The 24,834-nt window shown below is 39.9% G+C and overlaps 1 protein-coding gene and 1 long non-coding RNA gene across 3 annotated transcripts; one reads left to right on the forward strand and one right to left on the reverse strand.

The window, feature by feature from the left end:
* The first annotated feature begins 403 nt into the window (after positions 1 to 403).
* LOC148684859 (uncharacterized) lies at positions 404 to 5,230 on the forward strand. Its single transcript, XR_015951517.1, has 2 exons — positions 404 to 2,500; positions 5,123 to 5,230. It is a non-coding gene; the product is annotated as an uncharacterized LOC148684859 (long non-coding RNA).
* UBE2W (ubiquitin conjugating enzyme E2 W) lies at positions 1,009 to 24,223 on the reverse strand. Of its 2 annotated transcripts, none has more exons than XM_035125954.3 (6): positions 24,071 to 24,223; positions 15,350 to 15,441; positions 13,620 to 13,722; positions 10,473 to 10,628; positions 8,676 to 8,751; positions 1,009 to 6,359 (listed from the first exon to the last, which is right to left on the reverse strand). In XM_035125954.3, exons 1-6 carry the CDS (start codon positions 24,083 to 24,085, stop codon positions 6,346 to 6,348), a joined length of 456 nt encoding a protein of 151 aa, XP_034981845.1. In that variant the 5' UTR covers positions 24,086 to 24,223; the 3' UTR covers positions 1,009 to 6,345. The 2 variants fall into 2 exon arrangements, with proteins under 2 accessions (XP_034981845.1, XP_060133732.2); XM_060277749.2 differs by lacking the exon at positions 24,071 to 24,223 and adding an exon at positions 23,627 to 23,986.
* Between the last annotated feature and the right edge of the window lie 611 nt (positions 24,224 to 24,834).

Here is a 24,834-nt window from a genome sequence, read left to right on the forward strand (position 1 = left end):
CTAACAGTTGTATTTGAAATACCATGTGCTCGCTACAGGTAAATGAAATGCTGTTGTGCAAGTACCATATTCTCACCATTTTGCAAATGTCTGCTCAGCAATGTGACTCATACAGAGATGTGCAGTGCTATGTCCAGTATTGGACCTGTACACGAGGCTCTACTAATGACTTCTGATGAATGTGTGCCAAAATATAACACTTGCAGAATTAACCGAGTCTATGTAATTTTAACAAACAAATCCATACATTTATTAAGAGCACTTCTAAAATAAATATATTAGGGTGATACCTAATTAATTTGCAGAGCAGACTCATTGAAATCAACGGACTTAAAATTATTCATGACTACATTGATTTCAGTGGGCGTGCCTTCCTCCTCATTTTTCAATTCATTGTAGGTTTGTCATATTTGATAGCATTCTGTTTATAAAATAAAGAGCTTTAATTCTATATCTAACTTGCTTCAGTACTCTTGCCCAGCCATACTTTCGGATAGCAACACTGTAATTTCAATTCTGTGACTCCCCCCCCCCCTGAAAAAAACACCTCCCTTGTTTTTCTGTCACTGCTATAATTCCTGGTCTTCCAGACTTACTTGCTGAACCACACAGCTGAGAAGCATTGAGTGGACAGAGAGAAGCCTGATAGCATTGCAGGCATTAGGACCTGCCATTCTCAGTAAACATATGCAGATTTGTAGCATACATTATCACTAAAAGCCTAAAAACAATGTATGAATATGAAAGGTTATAATCCAGCTTGTTGCCTTTGCTGTGTATCTCCTTCAATAAAGAGAACAGGTCCTAGGAAAATAATACATATGGACTCTCACAAGGAACATCTTTTTAGTACAGCAAATGGTTGCATAGATATCTGCATACCTGCACAGATGTAGGCAATTTATGGGCTTTTGTTGACATGAATTATATCCTGATTCCTGAACAAAATGAGAGTTCTTAGTATTGAAGTTGTCGTTCTTGTAATTGGCACCTAGACAGAATTGGTGCTCTGTTTGAAAAAGTACTTTATTGAGGAATAGGAATGTTTCAAACACAGATAATTTTATACATAAAGAAACATCTCTATAAATTAGTTCAATTGTTCTACTTGCAGAAAATATCACAACTGAGTTGACCTTCTAAAGAAAGGATTTTTCAGTGCAACTGGACAATTTACACTGCAAACCTAGCCCCACTGAGAGCAAGCCCCATTGAAATCAGTAAGACTTGCTTCTGAGTAGACATGGTTAAGATTACACTGCAATTCTACATATAGTTACTTAGGGGTAAATTCTGTTGAACTCGATGGGACACCATTCTGAGTATGCATGAATGGGATTGCACTTAGTGAAACATCATTGACAATAGTCTAATTATCTCTTGCTTTCTCCAGTTTTACATTCAAAAACATTCCTAAAGGTTTTGAAGAACAATGTTTTCATGGCATGAATTTTGAACTGTTTTATGATTGCCCAGAACAGGCAAGCAATTTTACAGTTCTACTGCTTGACTGCTGCTTCTCTGCAAGTATACCCACAGGGCATCCAGTGCATTAATGAAGCCAGCACTAGACAAGACCACCAATTAAAGTGAAATCATTTGCTTACCACCTCATGCTTTTTAACCCCCACAAAAGATGTGTGTCCTCCTGCAGTTTTAAGGAACACACACAATTCAAAAGGTATTTGTTACTTCTTGCACATTATTCTCAATAACAGAGTCTGCACGCATGCTGGCCCTCAGATGCAAAGTGTGATTCTATTTCTCTTGAATTTTAAACTGTTCCAAGTTCTCTTTAACTTGAAGAGACACTTCTTTAAAAAATGTATGAGTTGATTTACTTAAAAAGAAGTTGAAAGGAAGATTCAAGCGGATTAACTTCATTGAAAGGGCTTGGAGGCTTTTTAAAACTGCAAGAACCAAAGTTCAGATAAAAGGTACACCGCAGGTTGTATGAGAGGCATGAAGTCCAAGAAGATGCCAGTATAGTTAACAAGCAGAGTCAGTCAAGGATGCTATAAAAGAAAAACTTAATTGGAAGGAGTGATAATGTATGGCAAAGCCAGGGTAGGGTGCACAGATTTTGGCAAAATACATACAAGTTGACCAGCAAGTGGGGAAAGGGAATCTCAGGAGCATATTGTTCAAAAACATTAAGAAAGAAAACAACTCATTTAAATCAACCAGAATCTGGAAATTGGCCAGGGAGTTGTTTTGATCTTAGAGGGGAAGGGGTGGGGTGGGGGAATATGTTGAGAAGTAATGCAGAAAAACTGAATAAAGTATTTGCATCTTCACTGCAGAAGTGGAAAGGTGGATACTATATATGGACAGGTTTCTTTTCCCGAGGAGTGGGTGAATCTGAAGGACGGAGTCAAGGGTGCCAAGAGAAGCTGAAGGAGTTACCGACAAGTTAATGATTAGCAAATCTCCGAGTCTGCATATCATACAGGAAGAGATCCAGGAAATAACTGAATAGTTATTTTGATGTCTGTTCCAGGTACAACAACAATTATTAAAGCTAAAATTAGTAAACATATATAAGTACAAGTCTTGCTGCAGAATAAGAAGGATGGCTTCTGTAAAGGAAAGACATGCCTTACCAACATCATAGATTTCTTATGAATCCCAAAAAGCATGTGAATAGGGTAGAATTCCTATGTGAAGTTAGCAGTGATCTAGTAGAATTTCTAAGTAAACTTAGCAGTGACGGAATAAGAAAGCTAGTCCTTGTATGGACTGGCACCTGCTGTGCTGGTATAGAGCAGGAAGCAGAGAGGAACAGACAATTTTCACAATGAAAGGTTATAAGTGACGTCCCAAGAGGATTTGTATTGACACAAACGGTTTTTAAATAAGTCCTCTCGAGATAGGGATGAATAGTGAGATGGCCAAGCTTTCTGATCACATCAAATTATTTCACGGGGTAAAATGAAAACGGATTGTAAAGAGCTCTAAAAGGACTTCTCTAAAATGGGAGAATGGGCATAACATAGCAAATGCAATTCAATACGAGTGCACATTGGGTCAAGAGCTCCTAACTTCACCTATTTGCTTAGTGTGCAGCAGCTGTTAAAAATGCAAATTCCATGCCAAGAAATATCAGGAAAGGGATATGAAAAAATTAAAATTCAGCATTACGTATTATATAAAATCTATGGTTCAACCACATTTAGAATACAGTAGTGTGAACAGTTTTGGTCAGCTGATTTCAAAAAGAGCAACAGAAAGCTGGGAAAAGGGCAGCCAAAATGATCAGAGGCTGGAGCACCTTTCCCAAAATAGAAAGTTCAAGTGTCTGTGGCATTTAAGTTTCGGGGGGGGGGTGGATTAGCAGGGAGAATAATAATAATAATACCCCACCCATATGATGGGTTGCCCCAGCCACTCTTTAGAATTAAATATGTGTGGAGATAAAATGGGTAGAGATAAGCTTTTTTTCTCCCACTTCCATAATGCCCAAGGTTATCCAATGGGATGGATTAGCAGAACATACACAGTGCATATTAATTCATGGAATTTGCTGCCATAATATGTGGAGATGACCAGCAGCTAAAATGTTTAGACAAGTTAGTGGAGGATAGACTGTCAATTGCTACTAGTCATAATGGAATATGCTACCTCCAGGTTTGAAGACAGTAAGTCACCAAATGAAAGATGTTTGGGGTGCAACACTGGAAGTGAGTTATGCTTGCTGGCTTCCTAGGAGCATCTGGTTGACTAATGCAGGAGATGGGATGCTGGATTACATGAGCCTTTGGTCTGATCCTGCAGGTCAATTCTTATAAAACAATTTTCATTGCTGAAGCAAGTAATTTCATCCATTACAAAAGCAAGAACAACTTCATTTTTAATATGAAGTCTTATGTTTGTGATTGCTTATTCCTGATTGAAATCAAGATTGATAGTATTTTTAGATAACAATCAAGTTCTTTGAACACAGCAGTAGCGTAAAAACACCCAGATACTTAATTTTTTATAGTAATTTGTATTTAATCCATACCGTGATATTTATATAGATAAATAAAATATGTGCAACACTAAAGCATGGATTGTTTTTAAGAATGGACATTAACATCCTTTTAAACAATTATACTGTAACATAATCCATAGTGTGGGAACAATTACTGTACATTAGTCTTTCAGATGGACAATGTAATCTAAAGTTTCAGATCTATGAAGGTGTTCCTTCACTGTGGATTAAGAGAACAGATTGACATGATTAATTATGTAAATCTGCTTTATGGAAGAAAAAAATACAGTTTCCCACCATTCCTTAGATGAATTATGCAAATATGAAGATGCTGATTAAATATTCAGTTATTACTGCTCATGCATACTATCAGTATGTATACATCTCTTAATGTATTGTTATAAATTAATTTACAAGTAAAAATATAGGATAGGAGAAAATTATAAAGAGATATACACCTTCCAATCCCTCAGTTTTTTTTTTTTTTTGGCTTGAACAGAAATTGAAGAGTGGTACTTCTTATTTTTTAAAGGACTATGAACATCTACATACAAGTTTATACCCACATCATCTATTCACTTTTGATTAAGAAGCCAATAAAGTTTCCCTCAAAATAGAAAACATAACAATTTCTTGTTTAAAACAGCCCTACCAAATTGATAGTTTGTAATTCAGTGCCAATACAGAACACTTATTTTCTTCCATTTGACTTGTACCCACCCCTGAGTTTAATGATTATATTCGTTTTAAATATTGTTATATTTTTGTTTTAGATACAGTAGTATGTACATATCTATAAAATTTGTAAGTTACAAGACAGCAGTAAAAAAAACGCTAGAATATCTTCAGCCAATCCTAGTAGGTTCTTTTAAGCTAAGCTGACCTGGTTCTTACTTTAAAAATCAAGTAAGAGTTGTACTCAATTCAGACATTCATTTATTGACTACTAGGTTTGATTTTCTTTTTAGTGCAATAAGGCAACATTAAAAAGAGCTTTGAAATAGAAAGTTTGCATATGTGTAAAGGTAGTAAGTTTATAAAAGACACATCAGTGCTTCCTAAAAAGACAGCCTAGATGCAGTATCATAAAATTACACAGAGGTGAAGAACAATTTACTATTGTTTAACAATTGTTTTTCTATATAAAAGGTAAATCTAGTTGTAGGCAGATCTTTGAAGGAGAAAACCTGGAAAAATTGCTATGGCTGTATGGGACAAGGTAAGAAAAATATACTTTTGTCTAAACTTAAAGAAAAAGATCCACACTTTTTTTGTCAAAACATTTCGTCTCTGTCCAAAATGTATTTCTTCCTTTATAGTACAGGATTAGAAGACAAGATAAATGTTTACAAGGTAAAGAAATAATTTACAAGAAAATATCTTCTGACAGCTTTTCAGTGAAAATATTGTTTTGTAACATTCAAATATGACATACAACACAACAAAAGAAACAGTGAACTCAAACAAAAAAATTCAAACATATAAATACATGAAATATTGTGTAGGCAACAGGGCTCATGCTGAAGGCTAGTATGAAATAACAGTGTGCAATCTACTTGGAAAACAGCTCTAGTGTACATATTAACAAGCCCAATCATGGACTGCAGCAATTCAGTTTTGTCACTGCCGTCTGTTCCCATTTTCAGAACAAAGTTTGCCTTGATTAAATCACCCCTACTCTATTTTATCCATACCTTTGTTTCAGAAATATAATACACACACAAAAGGTATCCATTTTAACAAAGTACGTACCTCTCTGCTGATATAACTTGGGGGGAAAATTCATTGTGAAAACATTGAGAGTTCAGTAAATATGCAATGATCTTACTAGTTCTTTAGCTAAGAATGTTTCAACTCACGCTGCTAGTTTTATGATCACAGTGCACAGAATCCAAATCTAAACAATTAGGTGGCTTTCAAAGTAAAGATAAGTTACTTTATAATCCCAATATACTTACAAACATTTTGTAGGCCCTATCATGCATCTAACTTTTCTTGTGGCAGGGGTATAGGTTTCCTGATACAATCTTTTGCCGGCAATGGGTACACCAAAAACCGTCAAGAAATTCTTATTATTGCACAATACATGAAGACCTGGAATTCTCCCAAAAATTTTAAAGATTGAATTCTGACATTTTCTAACACCTGCATTAATACTTTATGACTAAGAAAAGCACGTCAGTAGCATGGACTGAACCAGCGATCAACATGCGCCCAGAATGCACACCAGTAAAAATGCAGTCAAGGGAAGTAGTCTTCATTGCCTATTTGTCACTTCCAGTCAGAGGTTAAAAGTTCAAAGACTGAATGATCAAAGTGCTCATTTTCTCAGTAGGACTATCTTCTGTTAGGAGTATCACAAAATGGTGGCATCAACAAGTGTCATCTTTAAAGCAAAACAAAAACAAAATTATGTACTAAACATATATTGATGTTCAAAATCTACAAAGTTATTTAAGGCCAAAATATCACCTACCAGCACATATGGTAACAAGATCAACATACAGTATATTGATTTGCTTGTTCAATAAAGAACCCTGGAAAATTATGAAAAACTACAGATTCTGGAAAAACAGACCACATAATCTGAACCAATGTATTGCTTTGTTCTGTTTAAATAAATTAAGGCTGATATGCAAAGAACTATGAGCCAGTGCAGATTTTAGGATTGCTTTTCCTCAAACAACAGTTCATCTCTCTATCATTGCCATGGGACCTATATTTTCAAGGAAAAAAGGTTAAGAATTCCACTAGGTTCTGCTCTTGATCTTTCCCATCCAAGTCCAGCCACAGCAGATATTATCCCTGATAAGATGCTCTGAATGCTTTTCTCTCATTACCCTCCTGGCTTGGACGGTGGGGAAGGATATTTTGAAGAAGCAGATGGGGAGAGGAAAGGGAATTGCATAAGTGGAAGTCCTCATGCAGTTGGATACAGTCCAATGTAACTGGTACTCATATATATCATGACCAGCAGCTCCTTACATACACCTAAAATAAAATAGAATCTTTGTATGTTTCACAACTTGGCTGGGGGCTGTGAGGGTTCTAGTGTTATGGACTTGTTGAGTTGGATCCAAACTGGCCATTCCACAGACAGAAGGCCTGTTGCACTTTGCAGAAGGGACAGAGATCCAGCAGAAGCTCCCTGCTGGTGGAAGGTGGGGAGGAACTAATTATTGCCAATTCCCCTTCTTGCTGCAGTGTAGCCATACAATCTCTCATGTTATTCCAACGCCAGATTTTCAGGAGAGAGCAGAAATTAGTAGAAATAGCCTCCTTGCTTCCTCTGGTAAAAGCAGAATTCCACCAGTTAACTGCAAGTCCAGATCCAATTCAATCTCTGTGGATATCAGAGGCTTATTTTTACATACGGTAGGTTACATGGGTGGCCTTCAATTAAGTTTTACTCAGAGCAGACCCATTGGAATGAATGAACATGACTAAGTTAGGACTATTAATTATAATATATCTACTCTGAGTAAAACTCAATTGAAGACCACCCAGGATACAAAGTGCTGCCTTATCCTATATAATAATGTCCAAGTTGTCCCTGCGTCCAGTTGTCCCGTGTGTCCCTGGGGTACTGCGCATGGGCCCCAGGGACACAGGGATTGGACGGAGAGACAACAGCCAACCGCCGCTCCGCCAACCGCCGCTCCGAAGCCCAGTCTCATGCTGGAGGCGGCGGGGGAAAGAAGCGCTCCCCCCCGGCAGCCTTGCCGCGCACCGCCGGCATGGGACGGCGCTTCCTCGGCGAACACAAGCAGGCAGACAGCCCGCCTGCTTGCTTCCCCGAGGAAGCCGAAGCGGCAGTGGGCGCCAAGGGAAGTTGGCTTTGGCTTGGCGGCGGCGGGAAGAAGTGGAGGAATTCCTCCCCTTTTTCCCGCCGCCGCCAAGCCAGTCCCCGAGCCGAAGTGCGGTGCGGCGGGGGCTTTTCGCCGTTTGCCTTCCCGGAGCGAAGGGGGAGGCAAACAGCGAAAAGCACCCGCCGCGCCGCACTTCGGCTCGGGGACTGGCTTGGCGTGCGCGGCGAGGTGGCGGGGGGGGGGAGGAGAAGCGCTTCTCCCCCCCGCCGCCTCACCACGCAGCGCCGACATGGGACGGGGCTTCGGAGACCTTCTCCGAAGCCCCGTCTCATGCGGGAGGTGCCCGGCGAGGCGGCGGGGGGGGGAGAAGCGCTCCTCCCCCCTGCCGCCTCGGCATGCAGCGCCGGCATGGGACGGAGTTTCGGAGAAGGTCTCTGAAGCCCCGTCTCATGCGGCAGGTGCGCGGCGGGGGGGGCGGGAGAAGTGCTTCTCTCCCCCGCCGCCTCGCTGCGCACCTCCCGCATGAGATGGGGCTTCGGAGACCTCCGAAGCTCCGTCCCATGCCGGCGTTGCATGACAGCAGCGTTCTAGCGCCCGTTTTTAAACGGGCTGAATTCCACTAGTACCAAATATGATAGTACTGTGTCCACTCACTGACAGCAGCTTTCCACAATCTCAGGCATATGGTAGGTTTTTTCTAACTAAACCTGTTACTAGTGCAGCAAAGGATTGAACCTGGGCTTTCAGCATAGCATGCATGTGCTCTGCCATTAAGCAATCACTCTTCTTCACATACAGTATTGTGTTCAGTAAGGCAAATCTAACCACTGTTATTCCCAAGAACTTCAAATGCTCTTAGAGGCATTGCTTATTTCTTCAAGGTCAGTACATACCATGATACCACCATTTTGTTTTCTTTGGATTCTTGTTACATGTTCTTACATAAAATGAATTATCAGGTGGTCGTCTCTGCAATAAAGACCCATCAAATCAGTATATTTCTGATATACAGTATAATATTATACATACATGCAAAAAAGGCATTAATATCAATGATAAGCAAACTTGACATTTAGGAGCTTTCTTTTTCTCCAACTCTTGCCAGCTTGAAAAGTCAAAATACTCTCTCATAGCGCTGCAAACTTAATGGTTTTGAAGAAGAAAGGGTTATTTAACTATGCAATAAAGATTCAGTGGAATAAAAGTGAACTTGAGATGCATGATAATCATGTAGGCTCTTGTCTTTGACTGCGCATAATAAATTTTATAATAAATAATAAACTTCCAAGGTGCTATAATTTATGTTTGCTGAAATAAACTAACATAGGTTAGCATTCTAGCATTTGTCTGAATAGATGCCAAATTATTATTCAATAAAATGTTTGCATACCTTACAGTGCAATAATCTATGCACATCTACTCAGAAGTAAATCTTCCTGAGTTAAATGGGTCTTTTAACCCCAAGTAAATGCACTGGAGAGCAGACCAAGTGCATTCTGCTATATTCTGACACTCCTTTTTGTTACATGAACTAATTCAGGAACTGAAATTGGTATATACACTATTCAGTCCTAATGTTTGTTATTTAATGGTTGAATCCTGAGGTTGAATCCTGACAAGACAGAAGTACTGTTTGTGGGGGACAGGAGGTGGGCAGGTGTGGAGGACTCCCTGGTCCTAAATGGGGTAACTGTGCCCTTGAAGGACCAGGTGGGCAGCCTGGGAGTCATTTTGGACTCACAGCTGTCCATGGAGGTGCAGGTCAATTTTGTGTCCAGAGCAGCTGCCTATCAGCTCCATCTGGTACGCAGGCTGAGACCCTACCTGCCTGCAGACTGTCTCGCCAGAGTGGTGCATGCTCTAGTTATCTCCCGCTTGGACTACTGCAATGCGCTCTACGTGGGGCTACCTTTGAAGGTGACCCGGAAACTACCACTAATCCAGAATGCGGCAGCTAGACTGGTGACTGGGAGCGACCACCGACACCACATAACACCGGTCCTGAGAGATCTACATTGGCTCCCAGTACATTTCCGAGCACAATTCAAACTGTTGGTGCTGACCTTTAAAGCCCTAAATGGCCTCGGTCCAGTATACCTGAAGGAGCGTCTCCACCCCATCGTTCTGCCCGGACGCTGAGGTCCAGTACCGAGGGCCTTCTGGCACTTCCCTTGTTGCGAGAAGCCAAGTTGCAGGGAACCAGGCAGAGGGCCCTGTGGAACGCCCTTCCATCAGATGTCAAAGAGAAAAACAGCTACCAGATTTTTAGAAGACATCTGAAGGCAGCCCTGTTTAGGGAGGCTTTAAATCTTTAATCAATTATTTTATTCTATTGGAAGCCGCCCAGAGTGGCTGGGGAAACCCAGCCAGATGGGCAGGGTATAAATAATAAATTTATTATTATTATTATTATTATTATTATTATTATTATTATTATTATTTACTGCATTAGGAAAGCAACTGCCTTTCTTCTACACAAAACCTTATCCTTGCAGTAACAGTTACTCAACAGAAATATTTCCCCCCCCCAGTAAATATTGACTCATTTGACCTTCAGTTCTAGCATATCACTTAACTTAGAACTACTAAACTATTCCATCACGCTTAGAAAGGGGAAAAAGTATCAATAAAACCTCAGTTTTAGAATGGGAGGTTTTCGTAGTATCACAAGGCTATTTCTAAAGACTTACCTTTTCTTTGCAGCTGGAAAGCATGCTAATAATGCTAAGACAAACTGATTGCACTGAAAGAGCTGGAGACCAGTCTTCTGTTAGAATAGATAAACAGATATGACCATTGCTATAAACATGAGGATGAATGGGAATATTTTCACCAGTAAACATGACCTAAAAATAAAATAAAGAATTAATATATTAGCATTTTATTGACACTGTATATATATATATTTATCTCTCTCTCTCTCTCTCTCTCTATATATATATATAACATCAACTATGATTTAATTAATTTGATTACAGTTCATATAACTTCCATGTTTTAGTCATTGGTCATTGGACTAAAATATATGCCTTATGAAAAGACATAATTTCAACCAAACTAAATAAGCCATACTCATTATTCCTTTTCCAGTTTTGGAAAAAAAACATCAATTGCATCCTGCTTTCTCTATCTTGTAATATGTAAGTTTTAAAGTCTATCACTTGGTCATCCACTATGTAATAAATGGGATTTCTCTTCTTCTTTTCTCTCCTAATAATAAATTGGGTCAAGCTGCTGCCTCAAACCCAGCTGTTCCACATACCCTAATATTGCTAGTACGTGGTCTAATAATATCATAGTTACTATGGTGCCAACATGCACATTTATAATTATTTTCAGTTAAGCTATTTTTATGTTAATATTTTAACTGGAACATAGTTCAGGCCAGTGGTCCATCCAACTCAGCACTGCCTACACTGACTTTATAGGATTTCAGACAGTACTCTTTCCCTACCTTAGACTGAACCTGGTACCTTTTGCATAAAAAGAATGTATTCTACTAGTACTACAGCTCTTCCCATATTTAACTACAAACATTGTTCAATACATTCTTATTGAAATCTTCTCTCCATTTTAAGCAGTAATTCTTAATGATTTATATTATCATCTCCAGATTTTTAAATATGGCCATAGCAGTATTCTGCTTTTCAATCAAAACATTCTGTCCAAGACCAGTTAAAAGGAGAAACTGAAGAAAAGAACATTGTCCATTGTTTTGTTTTCTAATTATGTTGTCACACAAGAAAGTTATGCCATTTTTTTTAAAAAAAATCTTATTAACTGAGTGTTTCTACCGTAATTTGCTTCCAGTTTTATCCTTACAGGATCAATATACAATAATTCCTAAGGTATGATTTCAGATCTTCTTTTATTCCATGCACACAACACAGATTTTGCTATTTCTTTTCTTTTGCCCAAGATAAGGATATTGTTTAATTATCAAAATGGTTGGCCACTTGCTACACAATAAGGTGTCCAATCAATTTACATCATATTTAAATACATGAGCAAAAGTAAAAATACATTATAACATCAACACATTCACATAAAAACACATGCAATTCATTAAAAATACACAAAACTTCTCCTCACCCTCAATAACAAAAGCAGAAAACTTTGGCAGCACACTAATAGTGAATAACGTCATCATGGTCTAAGAAAAAAAAGTTACTGCAGTATATTTGCCTATCACCAAAAAGATGTCAACGAACATGCCAGGCAGACCTCATTGAAAAGCAGTCCGCAAAAGGAAAGTCCCTAACCAGGGCCATGCAGAGGGTTGGGCAGCTGGGTGTACTTGCCCTGGTTCTCAGAGGGCTAAGCTGGCTTGGGGGCCCCACCAAGGACTGGCTGCTTTTTTGTTTGAGTTTATAACTTTATTCTAATATAAATACTGGTAAGTCACATAATATGTGCAGCATTTTTAGGTTTCAGTGAAAAACAGCTAGCCATGTTATATATAAACTTTAATCCAGTTTGCACCTGTTTAGCAAGCCATTTTAAACTCACAAGCACGAAGGCAAATCTCCTCTGAATGCTAAGAATGAGGCATAGAGATGAGGTTCACAGTCAATTGATGGAACCAGGAATGCCACTCAAAATGTCAATATTATTTTCCATGGTGGGTAATTAGGTGCTCAATTTATGGCTAAACTATTCTTATTGCTCGGGAGACAAAGAATGAACAAGTGAAATCTTCAATGATACATTAGGCAACAAATATTAGTCATAATGTAGAAATGGATATATGGGAACGTTTATGGAATGTGGATATAAAATTTACAGCATGTTATAGTTCAATAGAAAACTATACAAAAATGCTATATAGATAATACCTAACACCTAGTAGATTGGCAAAAATGTATAAATCGAAATTGAATATGTGTTGAAAATGTAAAAAGAAAGTTGGTACCTTTTTTCATATGTGGATGGTACCTTGTAATAAGGTTAAAGCTTACTGGGAGATGTTGTGTAATTAACTGAAAAAGATGTTTAAGATAACATTTTTTAAAAATTAAAAAACCAAAGCTTTTTTTGGAAATTATGGGATCAGAATTATCTAAACAGTATATAAATTGATTTATGTATGCAGCCACAGCTGCAAGAATGTTATGTGCCCAAAAATGGAAGGAAGAAGAGGTCTTGACAAAAGAATAATGGATACAGAAGTTAATGGACTACGGAGAAATGGCGAAACCTACCGGGAGAATAAGAAATCAAGATAACATTTTTTTATAAAAAAAAAATCCGGAAAGGAATGGAAATGGTTTGTTGAGTATTTACAATCGAACTGTAAACAGATTAACACATTGGCAGGATTAATGTAAAAACCCACAGTTTCAAAATACATATGGGATATATATGGGAATAGATATGTTGAGATAATTTGGAGTATGCAGGAAGATGAAAAGAAATGTAAAGAACCACAGAAAGAGGGGGTAGGGAGTTGGAGTTTGAAATGTTAAAATTATGATTGAATAATTGTTGTAATATATATAAATGAAAATTATAAATAAAAACAAAACAGCACTTACTGCCAGAAAAAAACCCTATTCTTATTGCTCTCTGAAGAGATAACACAATGTGTGATATCCAATTGTAGCATCCCACTTATGCACAGAGGCCTTTCCCTTCCCCACTTCAGCCTCCCATGTGGTGCCAAAATCTGCTCCATAGGATTGAGGAACCCTCCAGAGCAGGGGAGGAGGAAAAAAGGGAAACTCCACAATATCTGCTAGAGTGGCAATGACTTTCGCCCAATGAGTTGTAATCAATGTATAATCAACTTTTGCTACACAAGTGGTTTAAAATTGAAACTAAATGATAGTGTAAGTTACCTGAGGAGAGTCAAATGGATACCGACTACTGAATTTAAATAGCAGCTGAAATTTCTCCCCTTCATATAATGTTCCAGGAGCACCTTCCATGTCTACAATCCATCTTTGGAAATAAAATTACACAACACAGAGACAAAAATTAGTAACTCAATATATCTAGTGGAGGTTTTGAGTTTTAGTTTGCAAGCAGCTATTTCCTACACTGAAAAGAGCGCTTTTTTAAATCTCATAGTGGCAAAAAGCAACTTTCAATGTTGATGAAGGTCTAATGCTTACAGAAAAACATCTTTAAAAGTCCCACTGCATGAGCTAATCCTTGGCCATGTTTAAAGGAAGTCTCTGAATTGTACATTCAGTCTACCACCTCCTGCCAGCAGAACTGTGCCTGGTATCAAATTTGGACTATAACCCATTCAAATTTCTAATAACAAATAATATTAGCTATTTCAAAGCAGGAGGGGTGAACAGGTAAATTGCAATTCTAGCAAGAGCTGCTTTTGTTTAAATTGTGAATATAAATTTTAAATTACTGTCTTGATGTACTTTGACAAAAATTATGAATACATTCATAATTAATCAAGAGCAATGAAGATTTAACTTTATTGAAAATTGAAGGCAATAACAAGCAATCTTTTGTGATGCCAACCCCAAAATGTGAACTTGTTATTTCACGGAAAAAAGGCTGAAGGTTTCTCAATATTCACAAAACTACCAGAACCACATACCATTCTTTTCTATAAAAAGTGATGCCCTTTTAAATCATGTCTCCAAGTGAGCAATCTTTGTACCAAAATCACTTGAAGCTGACAGCACTACCCAGTCACCCGTGCATTGCTGAAAGCAGTTCCTAATTCAGTTGTGTAAACTATGTGTACAGTTCTGAATATTGGACACCTTGATGCTATACTGATAACTGACCACAGCTCCCTTCAAATAAGTCAACAAACATGAACACAAATTTTTATAGAATACAGAACAATTGTCCATAGGTTTTTTGCCCTTTCACTTTATAATTATTTCAGTACCTCACATGAAAAGGTAGACGAAAGAAACCCTTTAAAATCAGTCTGCATTCCAACTGTGGAGTTTTGTGACTCCTTTTAGAATGAACAGCCCCAAACTAGATAAAAAACAGAACATTCTTAATGTATTCATTTAAAAGTGCCATCTTGGGCATTTTTTATAGAAAGGCAGGGTATAAATATAACAATTTTTTTTAAAAAAAAAATCTGTAACTTTACTGCCACCCAACTATTTTGAGAGTAACAGAACAGCTCCAGCTGCTGATTGCGTAAATCCCATACTTACTATAGGTACAGCCAATGCTACAGCTCAGCAGGCACCTGAGACCTCTGTACACAATGAACTTCTTTCTCTCCTGTTTGCTCCCTTTTGTCAAAATCTGTTTCAGAGGGGTTAGGAGACCCTTCAAAGCAGACTTTGGGGGCACATGGCCTGAGGAGAGGAAATGCAAGTCCCATTGCACAAGCGTAACCCTGTGTAGCACTGGATACAACCCCATATTTACACTATACCATACTTGCAAATATAGGTAACTAACTATGTATAAATATACTATAACATGCTTGCAAAAATAATTAATGTATATACGTAGGTCAGATATTGTACGTTTCACATTTTTTAAACAGTATATTGCTAGGAAAACACAACATCCTGCCCATTTTCAGTTTCAGCTAGAACAGAAATTATGAAAATGTAAACACACTGACTGTGTAATTGAATTTTGGACACTCTTTTCATTCAAAGTCATTCCTGGTGGTGGGTCATTCTGTAAAGCCAACAGTTCTTTCTGTAGCCTCTTCTAAAAAAAAGAGAGGAGGAGCTTTTTAAATATTTCATAAAGAATATATTCCTTTCGGTTGTAACTGTATAGTACATATTACTGCTGACCAACAAACAGTATTGCCAAACAGGCTTACATGATACATGTCAAAAAATGTATAAAAATATTCATATAATAAAAGACTGACATGTGTCAATGCTAAGCCACCAGTCTAAACTTTTCATTCTGTGTGACATTTCTGGAAACAATTCCTGAGAAGTGTAAAAACTTATTTTCCTTTGGTACTATTAATTCCATACATTGGTGTATAGCAGTATTATTCAGAGTGACAAGCAGCTTCTTTTTTTTGGAAAAAAAATGTAGCCAATTAGTCAAGATCCAGAGAAATGGAACACAACCTCTGCATCGCCAGTGGAACTTGGGACTTGTATTTCACCAACAGCAGTTACCCATACCGTATGGAGAAACAACATAAGAAATGGAGGGACTTTCTGCTTTATGGCACAGGGAGGTGCTGTTCACTGAGAATTTTGAATGCCCTGAGTGTGCCTAAACTATTAAACTATTGTGGCCTACATCTGGAGAGTCTCCTTTTTGAATTTCAGTATCTTCAGAATTTCTTTGCTACAATGAGGGCTAGAGATTTTATTTTAAAATTTATCTCAAGATTTTATTGAGTTTAGAGATTATGCAAGGCAGACTTTCCTCGATCTGTTCCTAATATGACTTATACTTGAACAATTATGTCCATCTATTGGTTCCCTCTATTGGTCCATCTATTATGTCAATCTATTGGTCTATTGGTTTAAAAAAGATTATCGTTCAGGCTTGATTCACATACTCTTTAAGCAGAGGAGTAAACCACTGAAGACAGACTTACTCAATAATAATAATAATAATGTAGGATCAGGCTATTGATGTGAAGTTGCCATCAAACAACATATTTACAATTTCATAAACCAAATATGCTGCAGGTTCACACCTGAGTGCTATCTACACCCAACAGTTGAAAAACAAAGCATCCAGGTGATCTACAGTGTTCTTTCGATGATAATAATTTGTTTCAATGCTTGAGCCTAGCAGATACCACAGTATACACAATATTACAGGGGTTGTGGGGTTGTAACCAGTCCAAACATGGAGTATGAGGCTATATCACAGATGAAGCAAATGCAGCAGAAGAAATATAGAAGGTAAGAACAGTGGGGTCCAAAGTTTGTGTTTGTGTATGTGTGCATTTTAAAAACGACTTGCATAAATATTGGCATTCTGGCTTTGCTTTAAAGTGCACGAAGCCTAAAACAGCAAGAAAAGGGAAATACTATTAATAGATGCTGCCCTGGATCCTTCTCAAACTAGGAAGTGGGGTGGGGGGAATTGAAGTCGAAACCACCAACACAGCATGGTTAGATAGCAATGAAGAGTTCTGCATAGCGATGTTTAAAATGCCAAGATATTTTATTGTGTTGTTGCTATTTTAATTATTGTTTAATTGAAATTTTGTACTTTTTCTGTTTTAATTAACTGTTGTACTCTACCCTGGGACTCCAGCATGAAAAGTGCATTAAAATGTACATAATACCTTGTAAATTATACTGCAATTGTAAACCATGTGCTAACTCTAACCATGTCAACTCAAACGTTTGTCCTATTTAATTCAATAGGGCTTACTACTAGGTAAGTGGAATCAGGGCTGTGCAGCTTAAACCAGGGTTCGGATTGTGGTGTTAGTCACTAACTTGCAACTGAAGAACACACAGTCCTTCTGTTCATTTCAGGTGCAGGCTTTTAATATGGAAAGGAACTGTAAATTTTATGACAATGAAGTGAACATTGGCAGGTTGCTACATTGTAAAAGAAATCCCCAAACATAAGCGCAAGAGGAAGTTTTTCATAAATTTACATTGATATTTCTGTTTCTAGAGTACAATAGCAACACTAGCAGCAGTCACAAGCTACACACAAGCTTCAAAGACAAGTTTTGTCCTTTTCTTATAGGTATTTTTTAAAAAATGCCCAGGCTTCAGTTGTTCCCCAATGCATTCTCTTATTAGATACTGTATCACAGACCTACTCAGGAGCTACAGAAGTAACAAATGACTAATTTGTTTACTCAAGGAAGGGGAAAGAATTCAACCCCACCCTTTTTACATCCAAATTATTAAGTTATTAGAAAAAAGAGAATCTTTAAAGGAAATTAGAAGCAAAATGAGTGGATTACTACAAGTTTCTGTAAAAGTCAAATGCAATAAAAATGATTATACCGTAACAAATTAGAAACAATTATGGAAGCCCTGAAATACGAAAACAGGAAAACTGAAAGGTACAAATTAAGGTTACTCTGGTACATATCAACCCTTAATTTCACATGGTGAACTATCTCTGCCCTACCTCACATCTACTACATTCAACACACTTTATTAATAAATTTGCTTTACTTTCAAATGCAAAGCAAGGCATGATTTGTTCTCATGTAAAGACACAGCATCCATAGGGGGACAGATCCCTATAGAGCTCAGATTTCTATTTTTACCACACAGCACATGCACACAGGTATCACTATGGAGAATGGAAGGTCTGCACATGCCCACCATATCCCACCACCACCAGGGTGCTTGCGAGCCCAGTCAAAGTTGAATGGAGATATGTGATATGCACACAGACTTCCTATTCCCTGCTGAGGTGGGTGTGGGGAGAAAAGAGATTCCAGCAAACCTTATAGAGATCTCTTCTCAAAGGCACTGTGTCCTTGTAGAGGAAAGAGATTTTGCCACTGGAATACAATCACAGTTTTATCAAATATTTAACACTAAACATTTAGCATATATTTAGATCATGTGCTCTAACATGCAACGTGAGGATGAACTATGTGGAAGCTTTTAAAGCACACTTTGAAGTGGCAGCATAGTTTAGAACTGTTTTAAATGTGCTTTATAGTTTTTAATAAAGGGTGAGTCCTTATCGATTTCACAACAAATGCCCAAGTATTTCTTTGAAAAAGACAATGGAAAGCTACCCTTTCCTGCAGGAAAAACCTTCCATTTAGTATCAACTCTTCTTTTTCTGGTTAAGTTGCTCAGAGTGAATGAGAGCAGACCAATTTAAAGTAGCCTCAGATTAAAAATTATTGGGTTACATTTCCCATCTTCCATGACTACCAGCCATACTAGCAGGGGCTGATGTGAGTTGTACTCCAACAACATATGGGGTGTGCTATGTTGGCTACCCTGACACATTTCAGTCTTGCTAGTTCTAAGACTAAGACTGCCTCAGATGCCTAAGTACAGTGTTACCTCGGTTTACAAACACAATTGGTTCTGGAAGTCTGTACTTAACCTGAAGCGAACTTTCCAATTGAAAGTACTGGAAAGTGGATTAATCTGTTCCAGACGGTCCGTAGAGTACTTAAATTGAAGCGTACTTAACCTGAAGCGAACTTTCCAATTGAAAGTAATGGAAAGTGGATTAATCCGTTCCAGACAGGTCCATGGAGTACTTAAACTAAAAATACTCAAACCGAGGCATACTTAAACCGAGGTATGACTGTATACAATCTAAGCAAGCAGTTGGTAGTGGGGAGGAATGTATATTTGGCTAGATACTATCCTTGATGGGATGGTTACTTTTATGCCTTTTTCATCGATTTTTCTGGAAGTTTTGCCTGCTGAGGTTATATTGCTTTCATTTTTGTATATTTTATTCTGGAGTTCCACAGTGAGGACATTACTATCAGCACCAGTTGTGCCTACATTTGTAGCAGCCCTATGAGGAAGGTTTTTTAAAACCAGTCCTACTGCAGGGCACCAGTGATGGTGACCCAGAAGGGGACAGCACCAAAGCAGGTTGCCTTTGGGCCTGGAAGGCATGCCCATTAAATATGTACTGTATTTGGAAAGGCAGGGGGAATGCTGGAGCTGCTGGTGTTACCCTTTGCTGAGTCCTAGACAGATGTAGATATGACAGTGGGAATTGGAAAGGTCAGGTGAAGGGAAGACAAGGCATTGCATGCTCTATCACTTTCAAATCCTTTCTCTAACCCAGGCATCCCCAAACTTCGGCCCTCCAGATGTTTTGGGCTACAATTCCCATCTTCCCCGACCACTGGTCCTGTTAGCTAGGGATCATGGGAGTTGTAGGTCAAAACATCTGGAGGGCCGCAGTTTAGGGATGCCTGTTCTAACCCTACATTTCCTGATATACATGACTGCAATTCTTCAAGCTTGCAAGTGCTTCTCCTGAAAGCTAGGCGTCAGGTAACACTGCTGCCATCAGGATTTAATCCTGGATGAAGATGCTGATTATTACAGAGATAGGTTGGTTGGATGGTGGTGGTGAGGTTATCCTCTTGCAATTTGCTTACTGAGTTCCTAGGTACAGGATCAGCATGAACAGCAATCAACGTTGTCATGGTTCATCAAGGTTTCACTCAGCCCAACAATCCACTGAATATACTAAATATAAATGTGTGCACGTAGTGTTGACTTCTCAAAGAATAATAGTTTCTGCCTGTTTGCAGCCCACTTTACCATCTTCTAGTCTCAATTTCTGAACTGAGACATATATTCATGCCAATGCCACCTTGATAAAAACAGCTCAGGACTTCTTGTCCCCCACAACAACCCTAAGCTTCAAATGATATTCAGCCCAGCATATGCTTGACTCACTAGTTTCATTGCTACAGACAGATAATTACCTGGTCAGATTTGGGCTGCTTTTGGTACCTGCAGGGATTGAGTACCCATTACATAGGCTACCACTGAAAGCTTATAAAGCCAAATGGATTCCTGAAGTCCTTTTGGATTTTCCTACTGACATGCCTGGTGGTTCTGTCATGGTCCTGACTGATCCTTGGAATAGAAAAATTACCCATTTATTCCCAAACACTTATTTGTAGAGTTCAGCTATCTCTTTGGGGATGCCTGAGCTAGAGGAACTGGTCAGATCAAGTTCAGAATGTGATGATGAGGACGGCAAGCATGAGCCAGCAATCAACTCTTCTAAGTGATAAAGCACAGAAATGATCCGACTGCAGAGTTTGACCCTTCCATGGAACACAGCCTCAATATCAGGCATCCCCAAACTGCGGCCCTCCAGATGTTTTGGCCTACAACTCCCATGATCCCTAGCTAACAGGACCAGTGGTCGGAGAAGATGGGAATTGTAGTCCAAAACATCTGGAGGGCCGAAGTTTGGGGATGCCTGCTCAAGATCATCCATGGGATTACAGATGCTCTCAAGGAAATGTTTGACAAGCTCAAGACACAACAGCAGCAGCTGCCAATCATCATGTTCCTCATAAAGAAACCAGCAGCAGCAGCGCTAGACGTGGCCATGCAACCCACCTCTGGATCTGAACCACACACACACACACCAGATTTTTTTTAATGGCACAGTTAAAATTAAGTGAGAATTATTCACCCTAGGCCAGGGGTCAGCAACCTTTTTCAGCTGTGGGCCAGTCCACTGTTGCTCAGACCATGTGGTGGGCTGGACTATATTTTGCGGGGGGGGGGGAACGAATTTCTATGTCCCACAAATAACTCAGAGATGCATTTTAAAGAAAAGGACACATTCTACTCATGTAAAAACATGCTGATCCCCAAACTGTCCGTGGGCCGGATTGAGAAGGCGATTGGGCCACATCCAACCCAGGGGCCTGAGGTTGCCTACCCCTGCCCTAGGCCATCTAGCAAACTTAATGGCTGAATGGGCGTATGTATCAATGTACCATCATGCATCCACTGCACTAAGATTAGCTTACTTCCTGCTAAGACACCACCTTCAGTTACTAGAAGTGGTAAAATAGATTATGAAGCGCACACAAGTTAAACTGCTGGTTTTAAAATATTCAAACATTACTGTTTTTTATTTGCTTAGTAGGAGACCTGCATGCAACACAAAAGAATAAACAAAGGTTTAGCTCTCTAGGCCAGAGCTTTCCAAACTGTGTGTCATAACACGGTAGTGTGTCGGCTGCAGTGTGTAGGTGTGCCGCACAAATGTTCCCCACAGTCCTTAGGGTTGGAAAGGAGTTAGTTAGTTTGCTAGTAAAACTGAATTGGTGTGTTGCGAAATGATGCATGTCTAAAAGCGTGTCACCAACATGAAAAGTTTAGAAAGTTCTACTGAATTACATATTTAAATTAAATATGTCATCAGATGAATTATTTCTTAAGACTGAATGGAATACATATTACAAAGCATTTGGAGTGTTCAAGAGACATGAAAGCTGGAAATGATGTTAAATACCTTCACTTGATTCTCTGATCAAATTGCCTAGGGAAATAAGGCATCCCTAGCATATTATCCAAAAGTTTAATCAATACCCCTGACAGCACAGTATCCACAATAAAAAACAAAAGCTCAATTTCACAATGCTAGAAAGTTACCAAGAAATTAGAACAAATACTGTACAACACAATTTCTATTGTGACTAAAAGTAGTGCACTTTAACCATCACAGAACTAAGAAACTTGCAAGTTCTCATTCTGCAGTGTAAAAGCTAAGGAAAATATAAAAGAAGGTGAGTGGTAGAGATGGAGGGGGAAGAACCCACAAAAACATTAAAGTTCTGTGAACCCAAAAAAGCCTTCATGTTCTATGAGTCACTTTCATAGTTTATGCATTTAAAAGAACTATTCTCCTACTGTTCCAATGTAGTTTTACAAGTCAAGTTATTCAGGGGGAAATCGGCAAATTTAATCTCCAATCTGGTATGATTTAAACTGAATACAAATAAGGTTTAGATTTTTGTCTATCTATCTGTTTGTAACATTAGATGCCTGTTCTGCATGTTTTGTTTAGTCTTGCTTCACATAATTTTAAAACATCCTTTGTTATTTGATATTAAAGTAACTAGTTACTGTACTTCTAATATTTTAACATCAATTCTAAACTAAAATCACAAACATATTATCCTATGTTTTATACTTTATGTAGACTGCTCAGAGGTTTTGATGATTAAGCAGTATATAAATCCTCATTTCTTTGTTTTTTAAAAAAAGGCACAACACTGGATGCACTGCTTATTTCAGCTTTCATCCAAAAGCAACACAAAGCCCAGTGGAACACTAAAAGAAATTAGTATTTTAGTATGCGTTTTTTTTATAGGCAGCCTTATTTCATAGGATGATGTCTAAGCTGGTCAAGCTTGTAAGCCCACCTCTATGGGTTGTAGAGCCATTGAAGACAATAGGACATGACTGATTTCAATGGGTCTACTCCGAGTACAGTGGTACCTTGGATTACAAATTTAATCCGTTCCTGAAGTCCGTTCTTAAACCAAAGCGTTCTTAAACCAAGGAGTGCTTTCCCATAGCAGCGGGGGACTCAATTTACAAATGGAACACACTCAACAAGAAGTGAAATATGTTCTTATTCCAAGGCAAAGTTCACAAACCAAAACACCTACTTCCGGGAGGTTTGCCAAGTTCTTAATCCAAGTTGTTCATAAACTAAGCTGTTCTTAAACCAAGGTACCACTGTATAACTTTGTCTACAAAGGGCTGTAACCCAGTACCCACCACACGAGGTAATGATGATGTAAATAAATGGTGCTGATTTGTTGATTTCTTAGCCTAGCATCTTTTCTAAACTGCTTCTCATGCACCATTACATCAGTAATCCCACAGAGCAGCTCTGTGGTGGGGCGAACTGCGGGATCTTTTGGGTGAAGGACAGATCTGAACAGGAGCCTCAAGCTTGCTCTCTCTTTTGAAGTCTGAAGGACAAGGCACAATAGGTGAGAAGAAGGCGGGGGGGGGCGGAGCGGGAGAGAAAGAGAGAGAAACGTCAAAGCATCAGGCAGAGGACGGCGCTACCGTCGCCGCTCCTTCCCTAAAGCAAAACATACAGTGACTAACGTATGCAATAAAAAAAGGAGAAGGACGTCAGAATGACTTTCCACACTTCCTGACTTTGAGTGACCCTCCTCCTTAAATCATCCCCTCATGGATCGCCCCCGCCCGCCCGCCCAACAACCGCCCCGTATCAGCCCTGCACTGAAAATTGCCCTGAAGAAAAGGGCGAAGTTTAAAGGGAAACCCTGAGGTGCGACTAGACCTGTCACAGCAAAAGCGAGCAAGGCCCATTCAGCTCTCCGGCGTCGGCGCCTCCTCCTGCCTCCCAAGCAGCTGCAGCAGCCCGGGCCAAGCCACCCCAGCCCTAAACCACACCTAAGGGAAGAGGAGCCGGGGTCACGCACCTGCTGTTCCTGGTACCGGCCCAAACTGGAGCGCGCGCACTGAGCCCCCCGACCCCCCCCCCATTAATGTCCGGCTTCTTTTGCCTGAGCTGAGGGAAGCGCTTCCCCTTGGTCTCTCCCAAGCCCCTCGCCCGGCTCCCAGGCTCCGGCGCCAAGTTCCTCATACGGAGTCCCTCCCGCCGCTCGCCCAGGAAACGCGACAACAGCTGCCGCCCCGCTTCCTCCTCCCCGGAGGAGCCGCATCCACAGAAACCAGCGCAGCAGCAGCAGGGGCACGAGAGGAGAGCCGCCACCGCGCCAACCGCCACCGCCGCTCTGCTCTCCCTCACCCGCCCGCCCGCCGTCTCCTTTCTGCCTCCCCCGCCGCCCCTCTCTCTCCCCCCCCCTCTACACCTAGGGACGAAAGGACACGCCGCCCCAGCCTGGCCGCCGCAAGCTGCTCACCTGCATAGACGCCATGATGGATCCGCCTCCCTCCCTCCCTCTCTCTGAGCCGCCGGCCCGGGCCGGGAGGGAGAGAGACAGAGACAGAGGCGGAGAGACGCAGCGCGGCGGCGGCGGCAATAGCGCCGGCACCCTTTCCTCGCCTCCTCCCCCACACCCCGTCCGGGTCACGTGGGCACTCCGGCCAGCCCGAGGAGAGAGCGCATGCGCCGAGAACCGCTGCCGCTGCCGCTTCCAAGTAGGCGAGAGGAACAGTTCCGAGCGGACGTCGAGAAATTCCGTCCTTCGTTGTTGGTCCTTTTTGGGGGCGGGTGTGTGTTTATTTTAAAAGCGGAGCGCCAATGTCGGCTGCCTGAAACGGTGCTCGCTTAGATCGCCTTTTTCTCTCATTTTTTGTTGTTGTTTAATCTCTCCTTCCTATTAAATCGAAAATAAAGGCGGCTTACAAGAATTAGAAACCCAGTTTTTTTCATCTGTAGGGTACCCCGAGTCCGTCAGAGGAAAAGGCGCGGTATAAAAAAAACGTATTATAATAATAATAATCATCACCATCATCTTACTTAGCTACTGAATGCCATTGCCATCCTGGTGATTTCCTGCAATAGGGTTTCAAGGGGCAACCCAGCAAATTAAAGCAGACCTCCTACAATATTGTCCCTGTCCTTTAGGGCAGGGGTAGAGACGTTGTGGCCCTCCAGTTGTAACTTCCGTGGTCTGTAGTTGTGCAAATGATGGTGATGATGATGATGAAATTTACTACTACT

Source organism: Zootoca vivipara, chromosome 8, assembly GCF_965207765.1.
Source record: "Zootoca vivipara chromosome 8, rZooViv2.hap1.1, whole genome shotgun sequence".
NCBI classification, from domain to species: Eukaryota; Metazoa; Chordata; class Lepidosauria; order Squamata; family Lacertidae; genus Zootoca; species Zootoca vivipara.